This window comes from Oncorhynchus clarkii, chromosome 18 (genome assembly GCF_045791955.1).
Source record: "Oncorhynchus clarkii lewisi isolate Uvic-CL-2024 chromosome 18, UVic_Ocla_1.0, whole genome shotgun sequence".
NCBI lineage: Eukaryota > Metazoa > Chordata > Actinopteri > Salmoniformes > Salmonidae > Oncorhynchus > Oncorhynchus clarkii.
Window position 1 is genome coordinate 38,548,644 of NC_092164.1, and position 23,196 is coordinate 38,571,839.

The 23,196-nt window shown below is 44.8% G+C and overlaps 1 protein-coding gene across 1 annotated transcript in view; it reads right to left on the reverse strand.

Moving 5' to 3' along the window:
* Positions 1 to 13,233, reverse strand: part of LOC139372619 (POU domain, class 2, transcription factor 2-like) — a 71,656-nt gene extending 58,423 nt beyond the window's left edge. The window contains exon 1 of the mRNA XM_071112389.1: positions 13,134 to 13,233. Within this exon, the coding sequence (XP_070968490.1) occupies positions 13,134 to 13,233 (100 nt within the window). The remainder of the gene's footprint in view (positions 1 to 13,133) is intronic.
* Positions 13,234 to 23,196: the final 9,963 nt, after the last annotated feature.

Here is a 23,196-nt window from a genome sequence, read left to right on the forward strand (position 1 = left end):
GGACATTTCAAATGCAAACGAATGTAAATGGGAAAGCACACGTGTGCAGAGACGATCCTTATGAAAAATACATTTTCAAAAAGCCAATCTTACCCAACATGCCAGAGGTGCAACCTGTTGCATTTCAATGTGGATCCATTATTTATGACGGTTTACGCCTCAAAACCACCGGCCCTAGCGCACACCTATCGCCATAGTAACCACCGGTCCTCATGCTATATATATATATATATATGTGTGTGTGTGTGTGTGTGTGTGTGTGCAGCGGAGATCTTCCCTCTAGCTCACCACTACCACCACTATAGAACGGCAAGGAGTGTTGTTTCAAAGCATTCCGACTGACAGGTATATGTATGCACATGTACAATCCTATATGGTCCTCTGTCAGGGCTGGACTTTTCTGGTGTATGTGGGGGTGCTGTTTGGTGTGTCCTGATGCTCAGACAATAGGGCCTGTTGTGCAGCCAACACCGTTGGTCAGACTTAATGAACCCTTGGTTCCCCTCCCCCACCACTGTCCAGCCCTATTTTTATCTTGGCCTGCAGTGGCTGTGTCACTGGTAATATTGACGACCCCCCCCCCCCCCTCCTCTCCTCCACTCCTCCCTCCCTCCCTGGCCCCGCAACCACTTTTGTCCACTGTTCACCTCATCCATAGTAGACAGTATTGATTTTCAGCACAGAAAATAAAAAGCCCATGAATTTTAATGCCTTCTGTCTGTCCCCCTTCATCCGACCCATCCCTCCTACCTCTCTCTTCTCTTTCTCTCATTCTTTCCTGGGGGAAGGATCAAGGAGAGGAGTGTTGGAGGGGGTCATTTCTCATTTCCTAGCCTGCTATCCTACCTACAGCCCCTCTTAAGTACAGTAGTGCTCATTACATGAGCGAGAGAGTGTGCAAGAGAAATGAGAGATATGATGTGTGAAATAAAACTCCTGTCGTTTGATTGAGTTTATTGGGTGCTGCCCCAAAATTCAATGAAAAACAAAACTGTTAAAAAACAATTGGGTTCATTAGTAAAGGAACGTTTTCTTGTAAGGTGTGAGGCGGTGTATCCTAATATAAACATATACAACAGCTTGTACAGCGCATTCGGAAAGTATTCAGACCCCTTGACTTTTTCCAAATTTTGTTACCTTACAGCCTTATTCTAAAATGTATTAAATACATTTTTTTCCCTCAACAATTTACACACAACACCCCATTAAAAACACAGTGAAAACAGGTTTTTGGCCATTTTTACAAATTCATAAAATAACAAAACAGAAATACCTTATCTACATAAGTATTCAGAGCCAATAATAGCTTGTTCATGTATTACGTCTGTCTTCCAGATTTACTACCACAACAATTGTCTGCCCAATCATTTGATAACGTACGGTATATCAATTAAAACTCATTTACAAATTATGCTAATAATGATGTACATGCATGTGAAAAACATAATTCATCATATTCAATAAATATAGAGTGATAAGATGGAAGTGTAAAGGAAAACTGCACATCATTTGACACGGACCCCCCCCCCCCCCCCCCCCCCCCCCCCCCCGGTACTGCTGCTCATTCTGTTCACCAGTTCCGGAGGTCTACGTCGTTGGCTTTCTAGGCTTCACTGAACGGGATCCATTATCATCAACCCCGGACTGTCTTGTCTGATTACACACACCTGGTTCCCATTTCCCCTGATTAGTATGTTATATATGTGCCCTCTGTTCTCGCTGTCTTTGCCGGCTATTGTTCCCATGTCTGTTGGTGGTGTGAGTCCCTATGCGTTGATGCAGCTGTTATGCGGTGGGCTTTATATATTGTGTTTTACGGGTATCGTCCCGCGTCGTTCAACAAAGTTTACACTCGCTCTTTTGTTTGGGTACAGCCCAGTGTTTTGTATACGTGTTTGTTTTGGATGTATTAAAAACCACTAGTGTGTATTCCTGCGCCTGTCTCCAAAATCCTTTATACCAGCGTAACATCATTAGTCTTAGTGAAAGCTACCTAGTCTATTACAGTCATTTCAGCACCCTGTCTCTCTGGTCATTTCAGCACCCTGTCTCTTTAGTAATTCCTGTACCCTGTCTCTCTAGTCATTTCAGCACCCTGTCTCTTTAGTAATTCCAGCACCCTGTCTCTCTGGTCATTTCAGCACCATGTCTCTCTAGTCATTTCAGTACCCTGTCTCTCTGGTCATTTCAGCACCCTGTCTCTTTAGTAATTCCAGCACCCTGTCTCTCTGGTCATTTCAGCACCATGTCTCTCTAGTCATTCCAGCACCCTGTCTCTCTGGTCATTTCAGCACCCTGTCTCTCTGGTCATTTCAGCACCCTGTTTCTCTAGTAATTTCAGCACCATGTCTCTCTAGTCATTTCAGCACCCTGTCTCTTTAGTAATTCCAGCACCCTGTCTCTCTGGTCATTTCAGCACCATGTCACTCTGGTCATTTCAGCACCCTGTCTCTCTGGTCATTTCAGCACCCTGTCTCTCTGGTCATTTCAGCACCCTGTCTCTCTGGTCATTTCAGCACCATGTCTCTCTGGTCATTTCAGCACCCTGTCTCTCTGGTCATTTCAGCACCCTGTCTCTCTGGTCATTTCAGCACCATGTCTCTCTGGTCATTTCAGCACCCTGTCTCTCTGGTCATTTCAGCACCCTGTCTCTTTAGTAATTCCAGCACCATGTGACTAGTAATTTCAGCACAATGTCTCTCTTGTCCTTTCAACACCCTCTCTCTAGTCATTTCAGCACCATGTGACTAGTAATTTCAGCACCATGTCTCTCTAGTCATTTCAGCACCCTGTCCTCTCTAGTCATTTCAGCACCCTGTCCTCTCTAGTCATTTCAGCACCCTGTCCTCTCTAGTCATTTCAGCACCCTGTCCTCTCTAGTCATTTCAGCACCCTGTCCTCTCTAGTCATTTCAGCACCCTGTCCTCTCTGGTCATTTCAGCACCCTGTCTCTCGTCAATTCCGCACCCAATACCTGGAGGTGAGACTGTGACCCCCAGGCGTTCCATGAACGCCTTCCATACCCTGAGGTGAACTGAGGGCCACGATCTGACACAATATTCTTTGGGATCCCATAGTGCCAGAAGACATGCGTGAAAAGAGCCTGCACGGTTTGCATGGCCGATTGAAGCCCAGGCAGAGGACGGAGGCGACAAGCTTTGGAAAATTGGTCCACAATGACGAGAAAGGTGGTGTTCCCCTGGGAGGTGGGAATGTCAGTGACAATGTCCACGAGAGGTTAGACCAGGGTCGTTGTGGAACCGGCAGGGGAAGGAGCTTTCCATAAAGGAGGTGTCTGCGTGACTGAGCACTGATGGAGCAGGAAGAGACGTAAACCTGGACGTCCCTAGCCAGGTGGGCCACCAGTACTTCTCTGTCAGGCAGGCGATGGTACAGCCTATCCCAGGATGGCCCAACACAGGAAAGGAGGCGGTCCAGCACACCTGTGGGCACGTAGGCGCAGTTCTCCGGGCACTGTACAGGTGCGGGTTCTGTACGCAGGGCCTGCCGTATGTCGGCGTCCACATCCCATACCACTGGCGTGATGATGCGGAACGGAGGGATGATGGGGTTCTTCTCTCCCTGCCTCTCCTCTGCGTCATAGAGGCGAGACAGGGCGTCCTTCTTCACATTCTTCGAGACTGGCCTATAGAAAATCGTGAATTGGAACCTGGCGAAGAATAGTGCTCAACTGGCCTGTCTCGGGTTTAGCCTCTTCGCTGCCCTGATGTACTCCAGGTTGCGGTGGTCCGTCCACACCAGGAAGGGTGCTTGGACCCCTCCAGCCAGTGCCTCTACACCTTCAGAGCCTTCTTGACTGCCAAGAGTTCCCGGTCCCCTATGTCGTAGTTCCTCTGGGCGGGGCTCAGCTGTTACCAAGCCATGACATAAAGAAAGATTTGACAGGTTACCTAAAGAGTATCATATTCTCCTATGTGATGAAATACAGGGTAAACTACGGGGAAATACAGGGTCTTTGTGCCTGAAATACAGTCGTATAGTGCCGGGGGCTCGTATGGTATTAGTGCTGCCGACCCTGGACTGTATATGCCCCCCAGCCGGCGGGGGTTTGATCCCTGCTTACGCCTTCTTTCTCTACTGCTCTCGCTCACCCCCTTTAAATAGTTTACAACGAACCATAAAAAAAAGAGTAAAAAATTTGAAAAAGGAGCACCACCTGGAGTTCACCTTAATAATCATTCAATTATGCTGCTCTGCGCTCCATTATGACCAGGAATACCATGAGCACAGTCATTTGCTAACACTCGGAGGTGCCACAAATTGCTTCCCACAATGCATTCAGACGGGCATCCTTGGGAGATGTGTGGCCGCAATTTCCACAAAGAACGCAGAATGTGAGTTTTACCCAATGGCCATTTTCATTCATTGCGATCATTTGGCTTTTTCTTCCAGTGTGGGTCCACAATAGAGACATTTTCTCATAGTGGTTTTACATTTGGTCCTCATGTTATGTTCAATGTCAATGAGAACCATAGAAGTACTAGCATTGGCAATGGAGTGTGTGCATTTGCAAAAACGTTAGTGTGTGTGGGTGCACATGAGTTGATATTTTTGTCATTTAGCAAATGCTCTTTACGCAGAGTGAGAGCATATATCTTCCAACGTCTTTATTTCTTCATACTGGTCCCGCGTGGGAATCAAATCCACAACCCTTGGTGTTGCAAGCGCCATGCTCTACCAACTGAGCCACACGGGACTGGAAAGCCTGCACGTGAAACACTAGCAAATGTAACAAAGAAAATACCAAACTAACGATCTGACTAAGAATTGTATCACAAAACAAGATTAGTGGATATCCAACTAATCTGGATCCCATCTGCTCATTCTCTATCTGCTCAGAAAGCCTTTCCAACATCCGTTCCACTTATATTGCACTTTGAGTTCATAACAAAAATGTAACATCATTTCTTCATTTCAAGCCCCTTTATAAAAAGATAACTTCTAACCCCAATGTCTAAATATCTTCATCGGTGTCTTTAATGTAAAGAGTAGACAGCTAATTCACTCAATGTCATGGCCAGCATAGCCCAGCTACTGCGAAGCTCCGGGCCTTGAACTTGAGACGTGACACAACAGATAGGCGGAGGAGAATAGAATGGGGGTTGATGGGACGGCTGCATATGAATTAGCAGAAGGAGGGAGAACAGAGGGAGGGGCAGTGAGGAGGGAAAAAGGTCAGAGGTCAGCCCACCGGACCCCCCCTGCACCCCTCACAGCGAAACAAAAGAGGGCAGAGGGGTTAGGGCCACAGACTTTGCTCCAAGAGGGGGGCTGGTAAACACACACACACACTTAGCCCATTTCATCTAAAAGCATACTCACGCCTCAGCTCACGTGATTGAGGCACGTAACATCTGAGGATACTAGCATTAATATTTTAGCATAGCTAAATTCAAACGCTAATATTTGTGCATATCTAGCAGGGTGAAATGGGGATTGAAGCCTATTTAGGGGACGTCTGTACGGACAACACACGTTATTTCTCCATTCAATATTTAGCATGTTTGGCACAATAAAATATGAATTCGTAAATAGATAGACAGACTCATTATGCATTATATTGAGACATCTTCGAATTGACCCGTTTAGTCTAGCACAGATTCACCCATCTATTAAAGGTCAACCGGGAGTAGGCAATAACTCGAAGCTAATTCCAGTGGAAATGTTAAGAATGCAAATGATCTGTTTAAAATCATCAGTGCCTGACCACGGTCTGTACTGCCTTAGGGCAGCGGCTAAATGTACCTTGCTCCGGCTAGCTAGCTACACAGAGGCGTAGGGATGGGGAACGACGACTGCAAAAAGCCATGCGCGGACTGAAGAAGATAGCGATAGGGCTAGTGAGTGAACATTGGGTCTACAACAGCAGTTCTGGTCTGTGTGCGACACTGTGATAGTTGGATTGGGCAGCAGCTAGCTAGCCTTTTAAACCCCCCCCCCCAGAAAAAGGAGAAGGGAGAGCTAGCCTAAATAACAGAATCTTCTTAGGAAATCCCCCTTAGGAATACCGGTATACTAGGACCCATTTTCTATAGAGAATTATGCCACGAGCGGACGGGAGATTTACCATATTCATACGGTGGAGTAGTGATGGGGGTTTCAGCTTTGCCTATCCTACTTCAGCACTATGCATGCATGCTTTCACTCCCAAATCCCTGAGGGGTGCAATTAGGGAGAAGGGAGAAGTAGCTCTCTATCTTCTTTCTGTAATGCAGGCTCCTCCTCATTCAATACACTCCTCCTAATAAAGGGTAGCTTCAACCAAGGCCACAGCCCAAATAGGCTACAACAATATGCTGTGAGGAGAAGAAAGGCTGGAAAGAGGCCTCTAAATACCTATTGTCACACTAGGGGCCTTCAAAATGATGTAGCCTTTAAAAAGTGTTGCTGCTGCTGCATTGGTGAGGCACACAGATTTATAACCATGTGTTTGATTGAAGCCCCCCGGAGAAAAGGCCAGAGGATGGTTTGTCTACTGTGTGTGTGTGTGTGTGTGTGTGTGTGTGTGTGTGTGTGTGTGTGTGTGTGTGTGTGTGTGTGTGTGTGTGTGTGTGTGTGTGTGTGTGTGAACATGCAAGTGTAAATGTGTGTGTGGATTAGGGCTCTCGGAGTATTACTACGAGAGTGAGGCTGGCTAAAAGATTCATATCCAATATGGAGAGGTTAAAGTGACGACTTCAACCCTCCCCATACTGTAAAGAGAGAATGACATTGAGCTGGGGGTAGGGGGAAAGAGGGGGGGGGGGGGGGGGGGGGAGAGGGAGCTAGGGGGAGAGGAGGTGGCGGTGTACTACAACAGATTCATTTCATTTCAGGACGGAGCACTCCTCTCCTGGAGCAAAACGAGAGGATGAAAAAGAACAGAGGGGGACTGTGATAAGGCGGCGGGCACGGAACAGAGGAAAGGACTTTTTCCTTCCGATAAGCAAATGTGTGTCCGTATTAAAGGCCCTATTTACCCTTTGTGAGCACACTCAGTAGACACTAAAACTCCTCAATGGCCTATTGTTATCTGATTGTTCATACACGAGCATGAGTTTGGTGTGTCTGTAGCATCGGTGTATCTGTACTCTTGTCTACAGCCTCCAGGTACTCTGGTCCAACCAAGTGTTAATACATTCCTGTGTATGTACAGACATACATACTGTATGTGTGAGTGGAAACATGTGAGTGTGCCGTGTATCTAAAGTGCATCTGCATTTGAGAATGGGAGGGGCTGGGGTGGGGTTGGATGGGGGGGTGGGGGATGTGAAAGCCCACAGCAGAAGAGTTTGAAGCGCCCGACCACTCCGATTTATTAAAAGCTGGACGCAGAGCCTCCGCTCCATTGTTGTCACGTTACTTCTGTCTGCTGCACGCATACATTTGTGGGTGCATGATATTACATTTTTCACTCAAACCCCTGGCAGTCACCCCTTGCACTCGCAACGGCAGGAGGGAGGAAGGACAGAGTGTCCCTGAGGTAAATAAGGGAACCCCCCCCCCCCCCCTTCCATCCGTTCATTATCATAACTCCCATCCGCTAAATTAAATTGGGGGGGGGGGCCTAAATCTCTCCCAAAACGGCCCTAACCAGTGGAGGGGAATGGGGGAGGGGGTGGCATTCAATCAAACAGGACCAAGTCCCTTTTAATTACCTAAAAGTATCAACCGCCGCAACAATCTGCCCGCCAAGGTACACACAAACACATGAACCGGCCACACAAACACATGAACCGGCCACACAAACACATGAACCAGCCACACAAACACATGAACCGGCCACACAAACACATGAACCGGCCACACAAACACATGAACGGGCCACACAAACACATGAACCGGCCACACAAACACATGAACCGGCCACACAAACACATGAACCGGCCACACAAACACATGAACCGGCCACACAAACACATGAACCGGCCACACAAACACATGAACGGGCCACACAAACACATGAACCGGCCACACAAACACATGAACCGGCCACACAAACACATGAACGGGCCACACAAACACATGAACCGGCCACACAAACACATGAACCGGCCACACAAACACATGAACGGGCCACACAAACACATGAACGGGCCACACAAACACATGAACGGGCCACACAAACACATGAACCGGCCACACAAACACATGAACCGGCCACACAAACACATGAACCGGCCACACAAACACATTGAACCGGCCACACAAACACATGAACCGGCCACACAAACACATGAACGGGCCACACAAACACATGAACCGGCCACACAAAGGATACGTTTCTGGGGTCTATTCAATCCAACTATACGGCTTGTTGTTGCCAACATGTGTGCTACACCACACACACACACACACACACACACACACACACACACACACACACACACACACACACACACACACACACACACACACACACACACACACACACACACACACACACACACACACACACACTGTGCATCCTTCTCTTTTCCTTTTAATCTCACCCTAACTAAAGTTGAATTCATCAGCAAGGTGCTTTAGCCCCGGCGCTATTCGCTTCCTAAAACAGAAAAAAGTCCCACATTCTTCCTCGTTATGATAAGCCCCCGGGAATCAAAAGAGCAGGCCCTTTTTTCCTTCAGGGCACTTTTCCCTCTTTTCATTCCAGGCCTCATTGAGAAGCACACAAGAGGGGATGGGATAACAGCCTGGCGTGTGTCACAAAGGGCCAAAGCACCGCCCTCCTCTCTCCCAGTGTTATGTTGCTGTACAGTGTGAAACCAAATTATTCTGTTTAATTAAGAGGTGGCTAACCCTGACCCCAGATCAGCCGCTAATCAGCAGAAAAGCCTGCAGGTTTTTTACTATGGCGTAGTCGGCGGGCTAGCTCGCTAGTCTATTCATCTCCAGTACTATTGCAGGGCCAAGGCAATGTATTGTGGGACGGAGAGGGGAGTGTAGAATGAGATGTGGGCACAAACATTACTTGCTCCCCCTACAACGTGCCTGCTTGTACGCTATTTGTTTGTTTGAGAAAAGGGGGCCTGTGACCAAGTGCATTCGATTAAGGGTTGAGAATGAGTTCCATTCCACGGGCGTACAGACACTGACCATTGAACACTGAGAGGTTTATGCATTGAAAAAGGAGGCCCTGCTGTGCTTGCCGATCCTTTGGGTAATGTGCGATGGACACTGGCACTCACACACTCTCAAAAGATTCCACACACGCACGCAAAGATGCACAAAGACACTTGCATGGAGACACACATAGACACACACAAAGATGTACAAGGACGTGCACACACCGGTACACAAATTCACTCAGGCTAGTCAAATATAGCATTGTGTCCTGAATAAGGCCAATTTGGCTCCTAATGGTCTTTGTGACCATCAAGGCTCTGAAGGGAAGCTGAGTGGAGGAGGGAGAGAGAGAAGAGAGACAGTGTTCACCTTTATTACTATATGTATCTAATGGCCTATGAATGTATCCATGGTAACATGGGCAGTAGGAGCCAAGCTAGGGAGCCGAAATCTACCTCCCGTATCTAGAGCAGTGTTACCCCCACCCTGGTCCTCCAGTATCCCCAACAGCACACATTTGTATTGTAACCCTGGACAAGCACACCTGATTCAACTTGTCAACTAACCATCAAGCCCTCAATAGGGTGTTTGTCCAGGGCTACAACGAAGATGTGTAATGATGGAGATACTCTAGGACCAGGGTCGGGAAACACTGATCTAGAGGTCCGTTTATATTTCTCATCTCTACAGCTAGTCTACATCAGTGGTCTGCAGTGAGTTCATTATCGTCAGACCTAAAAAAAAATAAAAAAAATAAAGTGTGTGTGTGACTGTGTGTTTAAGAGAGAGGCAGCTAGAGACAAATAGAGTGGGTCGGTGTTAGGGGCAGAGATGGGAGAGGTGGCTTAATGCAATAAAGCATGTTGTATTGACATCTCTGTTGTGTTTATTGATTCCCCATTATGTCCCTAACAAACCCTGGTGGACATATTGTCATTCGCAATCATGTTAGCACTGGGACTCGCTGAAGTTCCGCTTAAATCCGATCTATACACACACACACACACACACACACACACACACACACACACACACACACACACACACACACACACACAGTGAGTAGTCACTGAAGCCTGATCAATAGCAGAGCAAGGTTAAAAAAAAACGGTGAATTCTTACTGGTTCAGATAAAACACAACTCTATAATTTCCCTCAATGTGAGGTTATCAAGTACACAACCTGTCCGTCCTCTCTCGCAGACCCGAGCTGTCACACACACACAAATACTAACCAGTTAATGCAGGCCTCCAAGCCTTCACCCATCCACCCCCCTCTCTCCCCTCGCCAAGCCCAGGTGCACAGCCTCCTCCTGGACAGAGAGAGGTGAGGAGTTGGGGTGTGGGCTGGAGGCAGTTCTATAGCAGCATGGAGGTAACAGTGTGTGGTGGAGTGGTCAGATAGCTGGAGCAGAAATGTGCCTGTTAGATATTATGCCTCTGCAACTGTGAACTCTTCAAATAAACTCTACCCACTGGGCGCACACTGGTTTAACCAACGTTGTTTCCACGTCATTTCGATGAAAATTTGCCTGGACAGTCAAAACATGGAGTTTACTCGATGACTGCAAGAATCACCACAGCTGCAAACATTCACAGTTTCTCACCAGACAGACAGACTCACTCTGAATTTGATGGCTTTTCATGGGCAAAAAGAACTCTGGAACTTTTAAAGCTAAATAAAACAGCATTTTGTTTTCTTTGTTCTGGCTTCGACCAACGTCAAAGCCTAAGGGACTAACGGGGTAATGGCAGGTCAAGTACCTGAGAAACGAGACGTTTGGTAGACTTATTTCTGCCAAAACCATCTATTGCAATTAGACTTCGGTAACATTTCCCTCATCTTTCTATGGATATAATAACATATGCTATTACTATTAATATGGTATTACTATGTTATTACTTCACATACTTCACATATACCTCTGATACTATAATTCAGCTTCTTCTAAACTTGGAAACTGACCCTTAAACCAATTCCAAATGCATTTCAAACCAAATCTGAATTCCAAATCTGAACTCCAAATCTGAACTCCAAATCTGAGCCAATCTCATTTTGCCTAATGCGGTGTTTTCTGACTGGACATGCAAATCCGAACAAAAACACCACGATAATTACAAACTGCCGTCGAAATGGTGTCCGGAAAAACCCTTTTATGGGGTTAGTGGGTTTGCCATAAATACAGCATTCAACGCAACCCATAAGCTCTTAGCTTAGATACACTTGGTAGCCCAATCTCTCTCCCTCTTTCTCCAGTTATTTCACTCCTTAACACCCCCACTTTGGCATCTCTCTCTCTCTCCCTAAGCATGCTGGGATTGAACCCCCAGCACCCCCCTCTCTCTCCATCATCTGATCCTTAGATCAGAAGGCCAGGCAACACGACCGAGAGCCAGAGAGAGCGAGAGAGAGATTGAGAGAGAGCGAGAGAGAGAGCGAGAGAGAGATTGAGAGAGAGCGAGAGAGTGTGTGAGAGAGAGAGCGAGAGAGAGAGAGAGAGAGTGTGTGAGAGAGAGAGCGAGAGCGAGAGAAAGAGAGAGAGAGAGAGAGAGAGAGATGCTCTTTACTAGCTGACCGACCATCTTTGTGTTATGTTTTTACCCATTTCCTCATGGGACTTGGAGGAATGAAAGAAGACAGAAGAAAAAGAGGGGGTATATTCACTTTTCTAGCCCTCATGTTTTAGATGAGTATTGACTTATACCCTTCTATTCAAGTATGCATATGGGAGTATGTTCACTTTATATGCTACTCACACCTCTATACTGGAATAAGCTATGAAACGTGTTACCCAGGGATGTGTGGGTCAACCTTGAACATTAGGGGTAAATACGTGGGTAAACCCATAAGCGGATACAATTATTATCTAGCATCATCAGTGGATAACCCCTTTTCACAAAATAAAAAGATGCAAACTCCCCTCAACTGCATCACTAATGTCACCATTTGTTTTATTCAATTTTAAACATCTTCCAAAATGTGTCCATTATTATTCCCTCCTAACCTATACCTTTTCCTTTCATTTAATAATGACCTATAATGGTTGTCCCCCTCTTCCCACCCCTCTCGGTCACAGCAAAAGCAATGGACATACAGGGCACCTGTCAAGCCATCCTCCACCACCAGCACTCATTAAAAATGTCAACCGTTTTTCTCCTGGTGACATGTAGTTAAGGAGATAGCCTGCATGATCATCACAACCCGGGAGAAGTGCATATAATCGGTCCCATCTGTCATTTGAAATTTCCACTTGGATGGAGACGGGGACAGCATCACCTTCCCGCCCCCCTTCCCTCGCTCTCGTCATTAGATAGAACCACCACCACCAAAAAGTGTCAAAGATGCTTCAAGACAAGATAGTTATTATACTCCACAGGTTGTTGCAACAACAAAACAGTCAACAACAACAAAACAATCCTAATTGTATTAATTGATAACATATATTGACTAGGACTATCAACTTCACGCAGAATATGAGAATTGAAGTAGAATGGCCTGTAATTCGTTCAATCTTTTCCACTCCCAGCCTTGTCGCAAGATTTCTCACCATCTGTCCCGCTTTTTTTCCGCGGGCCTGGGATCGATCTCCGCCAGATCGATAAATTAACATGAATAATCCCTTAACCGTCCAAGAGACGAAAACGGGAGAGACGGGTGCATAGACAGAGGCAGACGGAGTGGAGAAGACAGATGGGGATGGAAGTGGGGAGAGAAAATGGTCTTGGAACAGCGTGGGACACCTCACATAGGCAACTGTTTAAAGGATGTAAATAATGAACCACATTTCCTTGAAATTTTTTGGGGAATAATATGTTTTTTTGCACTTTGGATTTTTATACAAACATTCTAACGTCTTTTTTGTGGGGGAGTGCGGGTGATTCGACTCGGAGAGAATAAACAATTCAAGCCAAATGTTCTCATCCTTGTTGATTATTCAAGAGGTGATCTAAAGGACTTGCTAGTTCAGTGGACAGGTATTTCCTGACTCAGTTTTTTTCATGCATGTGGAATGTAGAGGAGCATGGCCAATGAAACAGCTATAGCGGGATAAGCAAAGGTCTTACCGGAGCTGGAGCGTAGAGCCAGCGGTGACTTGAGACGCCAGGCGCTGAAGTCGGAAGCAGTTCTCTGAAAGACGAACGGCACCGGCAAGGGAACAAACATGATCCGCTGTCGTCTTGGTTTTTATTTGCAGTTTTCTTCGAATTGCGCTTGTCTTCTGTTCTTCTTTGCTTTTCTTGGTATGCTTTCCAGGTAGACGTTTCAAAATATGTTTAGCGGTACGAATATTTGGTTGAGTTGGTATCTAGCCTAGGCTACATTCACATTTTTGGTTTTGTGCCTCTGTCATATCGATGTGGATGTATGGTCCCTTCATAGATCTGACAACGGTCATCACTTGAGAATAACACACAGACGGACAGTCGGGACACCAGGCCAGCTATATGTAAAATAGGCTTCTGTTGATAGTCATTGACAGAATACGTAGTGTGACTCTCTAACGCTGGTATTTTCTCATTGGTAAAAGTTCGGTCTGTATGTAGCTACAAAACATCCTAGATATCAACTGTATCGAATTTTATTTTCTTATATTCTTGAAGGTATTTCCATATGTTTTGCTTATCAAGACAGGTGTGCGGCCTCCTTTTCCTCGATCGGCTTTGCTTTGGTTTAAGCTTCTAAATAAATATCTCTCCAGTTTTACTTTCATTAAAAAACTATTTTTTTTACTTACTGTTATAGCAGGTGTATTGTCGGAATAGAAAGGCTTAACAACTGTTCAGTGTGAAGTTGTTATTTGGGGTTCTTTATATTTGGTTATTAGCAGTCTTGCTATCGGTCAGCTCACGAATACATGCACACAAAGCAGCATTATGATAAAATATAGCCTACAATTAAATTATTTGATACATTTAAATAATTAAATAATAAGTAAGGCTACACAGGGACCCCCATCTGGCTTTTGCTCCTCCCCCTCTCTCTTTCACAGGTCGGTAATTAAAACGCAATCAATCGATAAATAAAACATAAATACATAAACCTGCTTCTTCTTTTTGTTTACTAAACGAAAGCTGAACGAAAAACAAACACGGTACCCGTTATGCGGTATATTTTCTTTGGCTCTGTCCCGCCATCCGTCTGTGTGTCTGTCTCTATGTTCCCGTTATTTGGGAACCCCAGTTCGTTCGGTCCGACTCTCTCCAGTCTGAAAGCGCTCTGACACCGCTGCTCGCTACATTGAGGCGAGAGAGCACCCACCGTACAGCCTACACTCCCCCACCCCTCTTTCTCTCCCCCTCTCTCTTCTCCTCCCCCCGCTCCCTTCTACCCCTGCTCTCTCCCTTTTCTTAGTAACCCCATATACGACTTCTTATTCTCTGTATTGATCTCTTGATTACACTTCATCATAAGGACGGCGATAATCGTGGTGGTCACCTAATCGATTAGGTTACACAATAGACACGTATACTGAGTTGGTCTTTGATATATTTTTCAGCAGGTGATTTTTTTTCTCTCTCGCACTTCTCATACATGTACGTATGCTATATCTACGCAATGCAAGGTTACGGTCAGCATTGCCAGCATAGCAACACCGTGTTATGGTATGAGTAATTGAACTAGAGATATAGAGATGCTAAATTGGGGGGGGGGGGGGGGGGGGGGGGTGGCTGCATGTGTTTTGGTCAGTTTAATGGTGAACTTCTACAGCTGTAGCCCAGCGTGTACATCCGAGGATAGGCATCCATTCCCACAGCCACACCCCCTCCCATCCCTCCGCCGATACATTGTATGCTGTCATTTATAAAACCACAATCTGTGCCGCGCACTTACACTCAAGATTATTGCCGACATAGATTTTTTTAAATAGAAAAATCTATACGCTAAACATCGCAGTCAATACGGGAAAATCGAAAGCGCTGAGCCTGATCTCTCTTTCCCCCGCTCTCTCTCTCTCTCTCTCTCTCCCTCCCTCTCCCTCGCAGTGCTTCTGTGGTGGGAGCTGTTGTTAATGAGTTATCGATCAATTATGGGCCTATATCATAAAAAGCCTGAGGAATTGCCAATGCTAATAACCAAACTGGAGGGTGAAAAAGTCATAAAATGTATATCACCTCGGTTGTGGATAAAGCGTAATTACTATTTCCTAGTTTTATATATATCGTTATCAAGCCTAAGAATGGAGACGGGGATCTGTTCTGGACGTGCTTTTGATTTCATCTCCGCATAGACACCACAATGGTGCGGTGAGGTTTATTGTCCCCGTTCTCCCCCGTTTACGCCCCTCTCCATTTGACAGATGACATCCGCATGTCCAACGAACGAGGGAGAGGGAGAAAAAAAGAAGCGACTAGTTGTCCTTCACGAACCCCCCTTGCAGAGAGGGCACGCGCTGAGAACCCCGGTCCCCCAACCAAACTCCTTCCAGACAAAAGCAATTATTTCGGTAGAATATAGTATGTTTTGTGCGTCTGCGTAAGGAAGGAGTGCGGATTTGAAGGAGAGGAGAGGAACATTTTGGTAGACCTATCAAGGGATTCCTTTAATTTTCTGAAATGTTATAACCATTGTTTAACATGCATGTGGTTTGCCACCATCTTAGTCTCCTGGCCATAATCACCAATGAAACAATGGCCAAACATAGGCTACACAAACATTACCAAGGCAAACATTGGCGCACATAATACAGGACTAAGAAACTGGACGAAGATCGAATCATACTACACCGGCTCCGACGCTCGTCGGATGTGGCAAGGCTTGCAAACTATTACAGATTACAAAGGGAAGCACAGCCAGGAACTGCCCAGTTGAACAAGCCAACCAGACGAGCTAAATAACTTCTATGATCACTTCGAGCCAAGTAACACTGAAACATGCATGAGAGCATCAGCTGTTCCGGACGACTGTGTGATCACGCACTCCATAGCCACAAGGCCGCAGGGCCAGACGGATTACCAGGACGTGTACTCTGAGCATGCACTGACCAACTGGCAAGTGTCTTCACTGACATTTTCAACCTCTCCCTGTTTGAGTCTGTAATACCAACATGTTTCAAGCAGACCACCATAGTCCCTGTGCCCAAGAACACTAAGGTAACCTGCCTAAATGACCACCAACCCGTAGCACTCCCGTCTGTAGCCATGAAATGCTTTGAAAGGCTGGTCATGGTTCACATCAACACCATTATCCCAGAAACCCAAGACCTACTCCAATTTGCATACAGCCCCAAAAGATCCACAGATTATGCAATCTCTATGGACTAAAGGAACACCTATGTGAGAATGCTATTCATTGACTACAGCTGAGCGTTCAACACCATAGTGCCCTCAAAGCGCATCACTAAGCTAAGGACCCTGGGACTAAACACCTCCCTCTGCAACTGGATCCTGGACTTCCTGACGGGCCGCCCGCAGGTGGTAAGGGTAGGTAACAACACATCTGCCACACTGATCCTCAACACGGGGGCCCCCAGGGGTGCGTGAACAGTCCCAAACATGTGAACTCCCTCATGACTGCACGACCAAAGACAGCCTATAGGGAAGAGGTCGGAGAGCTGACCATGTGGTGCAAGGACAACAACCTCTCACTCAACATGATCAAGACAAAGGAGATGACTGTGGACTACAGGAAAAGGAGGACCGAGCACGCCCCCATTCTCATCGAAGGGGCTGTAGTGGAGCAGGATGAGAGCTTCAAGTTCCTTGGTGTCCACATCACTAAAAACTAACATGGTCCAAGCACCCCAAGACAGTCGTGAAGAGGGCACGACAAAACCTATTCCCCCTCAGGAGACTGAAAAGATTTGGCATGGGTCCTCAGATCCTCAAAATGTTTTTCAGCTGGTTGCATCACTGCCTGTTATGGCAACTGCTCGGGCTCCGACCGCAAGGCACTACAGAGGGTAGTGCGTACGGCCCAGTACATTACCGGGACCAAGCTTCCTGCCATCCAGGACCTCTATACCAGGCAGTGTCAGAGGAAGTCCCTAAAAATTGTCAAAGACTCCAGCCACCCCAGTCATAGTCTGTCCTCTCTGCTACCGAATGGCAAGCGGTACTGGAGCGCCAAGTCTAGGTCCAAGAGGCTTCTAAACAGCTTTTACTCCCAAGTCATAAGACTCCTGAACATCTAATCAAATGGCTACCCAGACTATTTGCATTGCCTCCCCTTCTACGCTACTGTTATCTATGCATAGTCACTTTAATAACTCTACGTATTACCTCTATTACCTCGACACTGGTGCCCCCGCACATTGACTCTGTACTGGTACCCCCTGTATATAGCCCCGCTATTGTTATTTATTGCTGCTCTTTAATGATTTGTTATTCTTAACTCTTACTTTTTCTATTTTTTAGGTGTGTTCTTAAAACGGCATTGTTGATGAAGGGCTTGTAAGTAAGCATTTCACTGTAAGGTCTAAACCTGTTGTATTCTGCACATGTGACAAATACAATTTGATTTGATTTGATAACAGAGAACATCCCCCACACACAGGCCTGAACAGACTGGTCTCAGACTAGACATAACATAGTTAACTTGAAACCGAAACACTCAAATGAGTATGATATGTCATGTTTGGAATGGTTACATAAGATAGGTTACTTTAGGAAAAAAACTAAAGAAGGGTGGATTGGTGGGCATATAACACGAAGTCTAGCAATCCAAAGGTTGCGTTTTTGAATCTCCTTGGACAACTTTAGCATTTTAGCTAATTGGCAACTACCTAGCATGTTAGCTAACCCTTCCCCTAAGCAGTGTTTCCCCAAACTCAGTCCTCGGGACCCCAAGTGGGGAATGTTTAGTTTTTTGCCCTAGTACTACACAGCTGATTCAAATAATCAACTAATCATCAAGCTTTGATGATTTGAATCAGCTATGTAGTGCTAGGGCAAAAAACAAAACGTGCACCTCGTTGGGTCCCGAGAACCGAGTTTGGGAAACCGTGGCCTAACCCTTCCCCTAACCCAAACCTTAAACCTTTAACCTAACTCCAAACCTTAACCCGAACATTAGCATTAGCCACCTAACTAGCATTAGCCACAAGAAATTGGAATTTGTAACATATCATACATTTAGAAAATTTGTAACATATTGTACATTTGACATATTCGTAAACATATTGTACAAAATGCAATTCGTACAGTACCTTCAGAAAGTATTCACACATCTTGACTTTTTCCACATTCACAGCCTGAATTTAAAATGGATGACATTGAGATGTATCACTGGCATACACAACACCCCATGATGTCAACGTGGAATTATGTTTTTATTTTTTATTTTTTAATATAAAAATGAAATGCTCAAACATCTTGAATCAATAAATATTCAACCCCTTTTTTTTAGTAAGTCTAAATAAGTCCAAGGGTAGAAATGTGCTTAACAAGTCACATAATAAGTTGCATGGAATCTCTCTGTATGCAATAATAGTGTTTAACATGATTTTTGAATTTTTAACTAGCTCATCTCTGTACCCAACACATAAAAATATCTGTAAGGTCCCTCAGTCGAGCAGTGAAATTCAAACACAGATTCGACCATGAAGACCAGGTAAGTTTTCCAATGCCTCGCAAAAAAGATCACCTACTGGTAAAAAAAAAAGCATACATTGAATATCCCTTTGAACATGATGAAGTTGTTAATTATACTTTGGATAGTGTATCAATACACCCAATCACTACAAAGATACAGGCGTCCTTCCTAACTCAGTTGCCGGAGAGGAAGGACACCGCTCGGGGATTTCACCATGAGGCCAATAGCGACTTCAAAACAGTTACAGAGTTGAATGGATGTGACGGGATGAATCTGAGGATAGATCAACAACATTGTAGTTACTCCACAACACTAACCTAAATGACATATTGAAAAGAAAGAAGCCAGTACAGATTATTTTTTTTTCTTCTTCAAAACGTGCCTCCTGTTTGCAATAAGGTACCAACGTAAAACTGCAAACAAAATTGGCAAAGAAATTAACTTTATGTCCAGAATACAAAACGTTATGTTTAGGGCAAATCCAAAACAACACATCACTGAGTACCAACCTTATCATTTTTAAGCATGGTGGTGGCAGCATCATGTTTTGATCATGCTAGGGAGTTTTTTTGTAGATAAAAAGAAACGTGATAGAGTTAAGCACACAAAAAAATCCTAGAGGGAAACCTGGTTTAGTCTACTTTCCAACGGACACTGGGAGACAATTCACCTTTCAGCAAGACAATAATCTAAAACAAAGGCCAAAAAGAGTTGCTTACCAAGACAACATTGAATGTTCCTGAGTGGCATAGTTACAATTTTGACTTAAATCGGCTTGAAAATCTATAACAAGACTTGAAAATGGCTGTCTAGCAATGATCTACAACCAACTTGAGAGATCATGAAGAATTTTAAGAAGAAGAATGTGCAAATATTTTACAATCCAGTTGTTCAAAGCTGTAATCGCTGCCAAAGGTGATTCTAGCAAGTATTGACTCAGGGGTGTGCAAAATTATGTAAATGAGATATTTCTGTATTTCATGCAATTTGTAAACATTTCTAAAAACATGTTTTCACTTTGTCATTATGGGGTAGACAAAAGTCAATTTAATCCATTTAGAATGTAACACAACAAAATGCGGAATAAGTCAAGGGGTATGAATCATTTCTGAAGGCACTGTATTGTACATATTGCCATTCGTAACATATCATACAAATTGTCATTTGTAACATGTCATACGAAATGGATGATGGATTAATACACAATACAATACATACCATATGAAACGTAACACACAATCCTGTCTACTGACGGTCTATCAATATCATACAAACTAAAGCAGGTTGAACTAGACACACACACACACACAGGCTACAGCAGAGTAGTAGACCACAGTATGTTGCCTGCCTTCAGCCTTCTCTTTCACACTCCCGGAGTCGGCTAGCTGGCCCAGGCTCAGTAAACGCTGGTTGCTCACAGGGGAAACCGTCTGCTTTTGTGCCAGATAATTTTCACATCATTGAAGAAAGAACTTGGGAAATGCAGACAATGCATGCTATTGTATAAGGTGAGTGAACATATAGGCATGTGTAGCCTATCATCATAATCATCATCTTCATCACCACCATGTGACTCTTCTTCTCCATAATCTATTTATTTGAAATCATATCAAGATGATATATGACACTGAATCCCAATATGCAATGATAAGTATTCTGGTTTAAATTATTAAAAAAATATATGTTTATTATAGGCGGCAGGTAGCCTAGCAGTTAGAGCGTTGGGCCAGTAACTGAAAGGTTGCTGGTTCGAATTCCAAGGCTCTGTCAATGTGCCTTTGAGCAAGGCACTCCCCCCTAATTGCTCCTGTAAGTCGCTCTGGATAAGAGCGTCTGCTAAATGACTAAAATGAAAAAAATATATACAAATCTGTGAATTAATATTTTGGCACATAGAAAAACTTGCTACTCTTTTTGCAGTTATTTTATATGCGTTAATTGTATATTTGTTAGTCTTGTGAGAATGTAATGACGATGTGTGTGTGTGTGTGTGTGTGGGTGTGTGTGTGTGTGTGTGTGCGCGCGCAAGGGAAGCCAAGCTTCCCCAAGAAAGAAAGAAAAACACTCCAATAATTTATCTTTCATCTCTCTGTGTTTTCATAGTTTTCCATCAATTTGCAAGAGGCTAAATGTATTTCACTGGAGAAAGCATCCAAGCGAGCGAAACAGAGCCCCTCTGTATGTGTAGGCCATCTATCAGATGCTGTCTGGTCATAAATATGTTGACGTTGTAGCCCGCCCGTAGCATTGAACGCAAGGGAAGCCATCGAGCATTTGGCATAATAGCCCATCAGTATTGAGCTGAGCGAGACTGAGTGAGTTCAACTGTGAATGGTCCTGGCGCACCAAAAAAACAGTGTCAAGGGAAGCCAGTTTGGATTTGGCTTCACTCCTATCACATTGCATCAAGAGAAATAGATAATTGACAGAAACAACTTGAATTGTTGCATCTCGTTGTGTTGTTGTCCTCCGGTGGCTAGCTAGCTAAAATAGTCCCTTTCCTAAATAAGCCATGGATGGAGACAGGGATTTGGACTTGTGGTTTTACTTAATTCTCTGTACTGCCAATGATTATAACGGGGATTCTGATCCAACCATTAATTCCTACATTGTTGTGCACCTTGCCTGAGAGGATGGAAGTTCAATACGTATCTAGATGTAGTAGGCTAGTGTTAACTAGCTAACGTTCCCCATTAATGGAAGTTAGGCTAGCGAGTAAACATTTTAGCCAGGTAACCTAAGACAACAAAAAATAAAAGTGTGTACTGTATGACAGAGATAGACCATTTAGTCAACATGAAATCGATGAGGATGGCGTTGACGTTTCTCTACAAGTAGGGTGAGTCAACATGTTTTTTCTACTTGCACACACACACACCCACACATCATATTTAGCATCATATTTAGCCTACATTGATTGGACAAAATTGTATTAGATTAAGCATGAGGTGATTTGACGATGTTGAAGTTGAAATGGTGTTGGAATAGTGGAAGCAGCTCCTGTTGACTTTGCGACTTGCGGTAAGTCTCTGTGGTTCTAAATCAATAGTTGTTTAGTAGTCCGAAAATGTGGGAAACGTTAACTTACTTGACCGTGCTGTAGGTCATGTTTGTTACAGGCAACATGCTTTGTGGACTTCACCGGACAGATGTTGCTCTCCGGTTTTGTGACAAAACAAAGGTGTGGTTGAATTTATTCTGCCACTGTGTCTTCTTATTGTCTCGGCCTTTAGACCTATATATCACGGTCACGTGACATATGAACTAACAGGTTATAGAGAAAACAACACAATTATCACAGCATATAGGTTGCAATATGGCTTTTTTTGTGGGGCTTGGCTTCCCCAGTGATTTGGCCCACACACTGCTCATGCCTGTGTGTGAGAGAGAGAGTTCATTATTAAATGGCAATGTCATGTTGACAAACGAGTTGGCCGAATTAAATTCTCTCTCATCAATAACAAGGCGCCCCCAATCAATACCAGCTTACAATTATATCACCACATCGTTCGCTACTCTAACAAGCCCCTAACACAGAGAAACAGAGCTCTATTGTCCCTGACTCACACACACACGCACAGTTTCTAAGTAAAACAATTCAATTATACATCTCAAGCTCTCGTCATTTCCTTCTTATCTGTCCTTTTTGACATTTTATCTACCAGGATCTCGCTCCCTCGCTGTCTCTCTCTCTCGCTCCCTCTCTCTCACTCTCTCCGTCTCGCTGTCCTTGCAGCTTTGACTAAATGATCAATGCTGACACGTTGTCAATAGCCCATCCGGCCCCTGCCATAGTCACCCTACGCGTCCGTTATTATACCTACACCGGCGGGAAGACAAAATAAACATGGCCGTAAAACGTTAGCAGTCAATACGGGACAAGTAGCATGACCATCGCCGCAGCAACGCCATGAGCACACCAGCACCCATACTGACAGGTTGCAAGCTCAGCTGATGCAATGGAATACATGGCAAAGTCATAGTAAGGATGTGTGTCAAATGTGGGCTTTGGCTCGGCCTTCCTTTCACACATAGCCTGCTGTTCTTGTCCTTAATTTAAACTGTCCAACTTAACTGTCCAAGTAATTTCATACATATTCTGAGCACATCCGTATTTCACAGTCACACACACATTCTTATTCTTATTGAGCCTGTTTTCTCTCACGCTTCCCTCCACCCCAGTCTACATTTCACACATATTCCGCATCCTTTTTCATCCCTGTGTTGGGGTGTAATGGATTGAAGACATGCAAAAGGGACTTTTTGTGGCCACACCTGGTGGAGCCTTTATGCTGCCGGAGCCTATGCCGAGTCCTGTGAGCCGGGGGTCCAAATAGCTTAGTGCTAACAGAGCATCACGGCTCCATCTAATGCAATGACATGCAGACTGGCCTGCACAGGGAGTAGATCCCCCCCCCCCCCCCCTCGATCACAGCCATTGTGGAGGGCGGTTTGAGAGCCTTAGCTACTCTCAGGGCATAAGAGACACTATTGCTCAATCTGGTCTGAGACTGTAGCTATGGGCGGAAGTGTGTGTGTGGTATTTTCCTCTGAAATCTTTCTCTCATATCCACTCTTAACATGAATCTCCTTTAA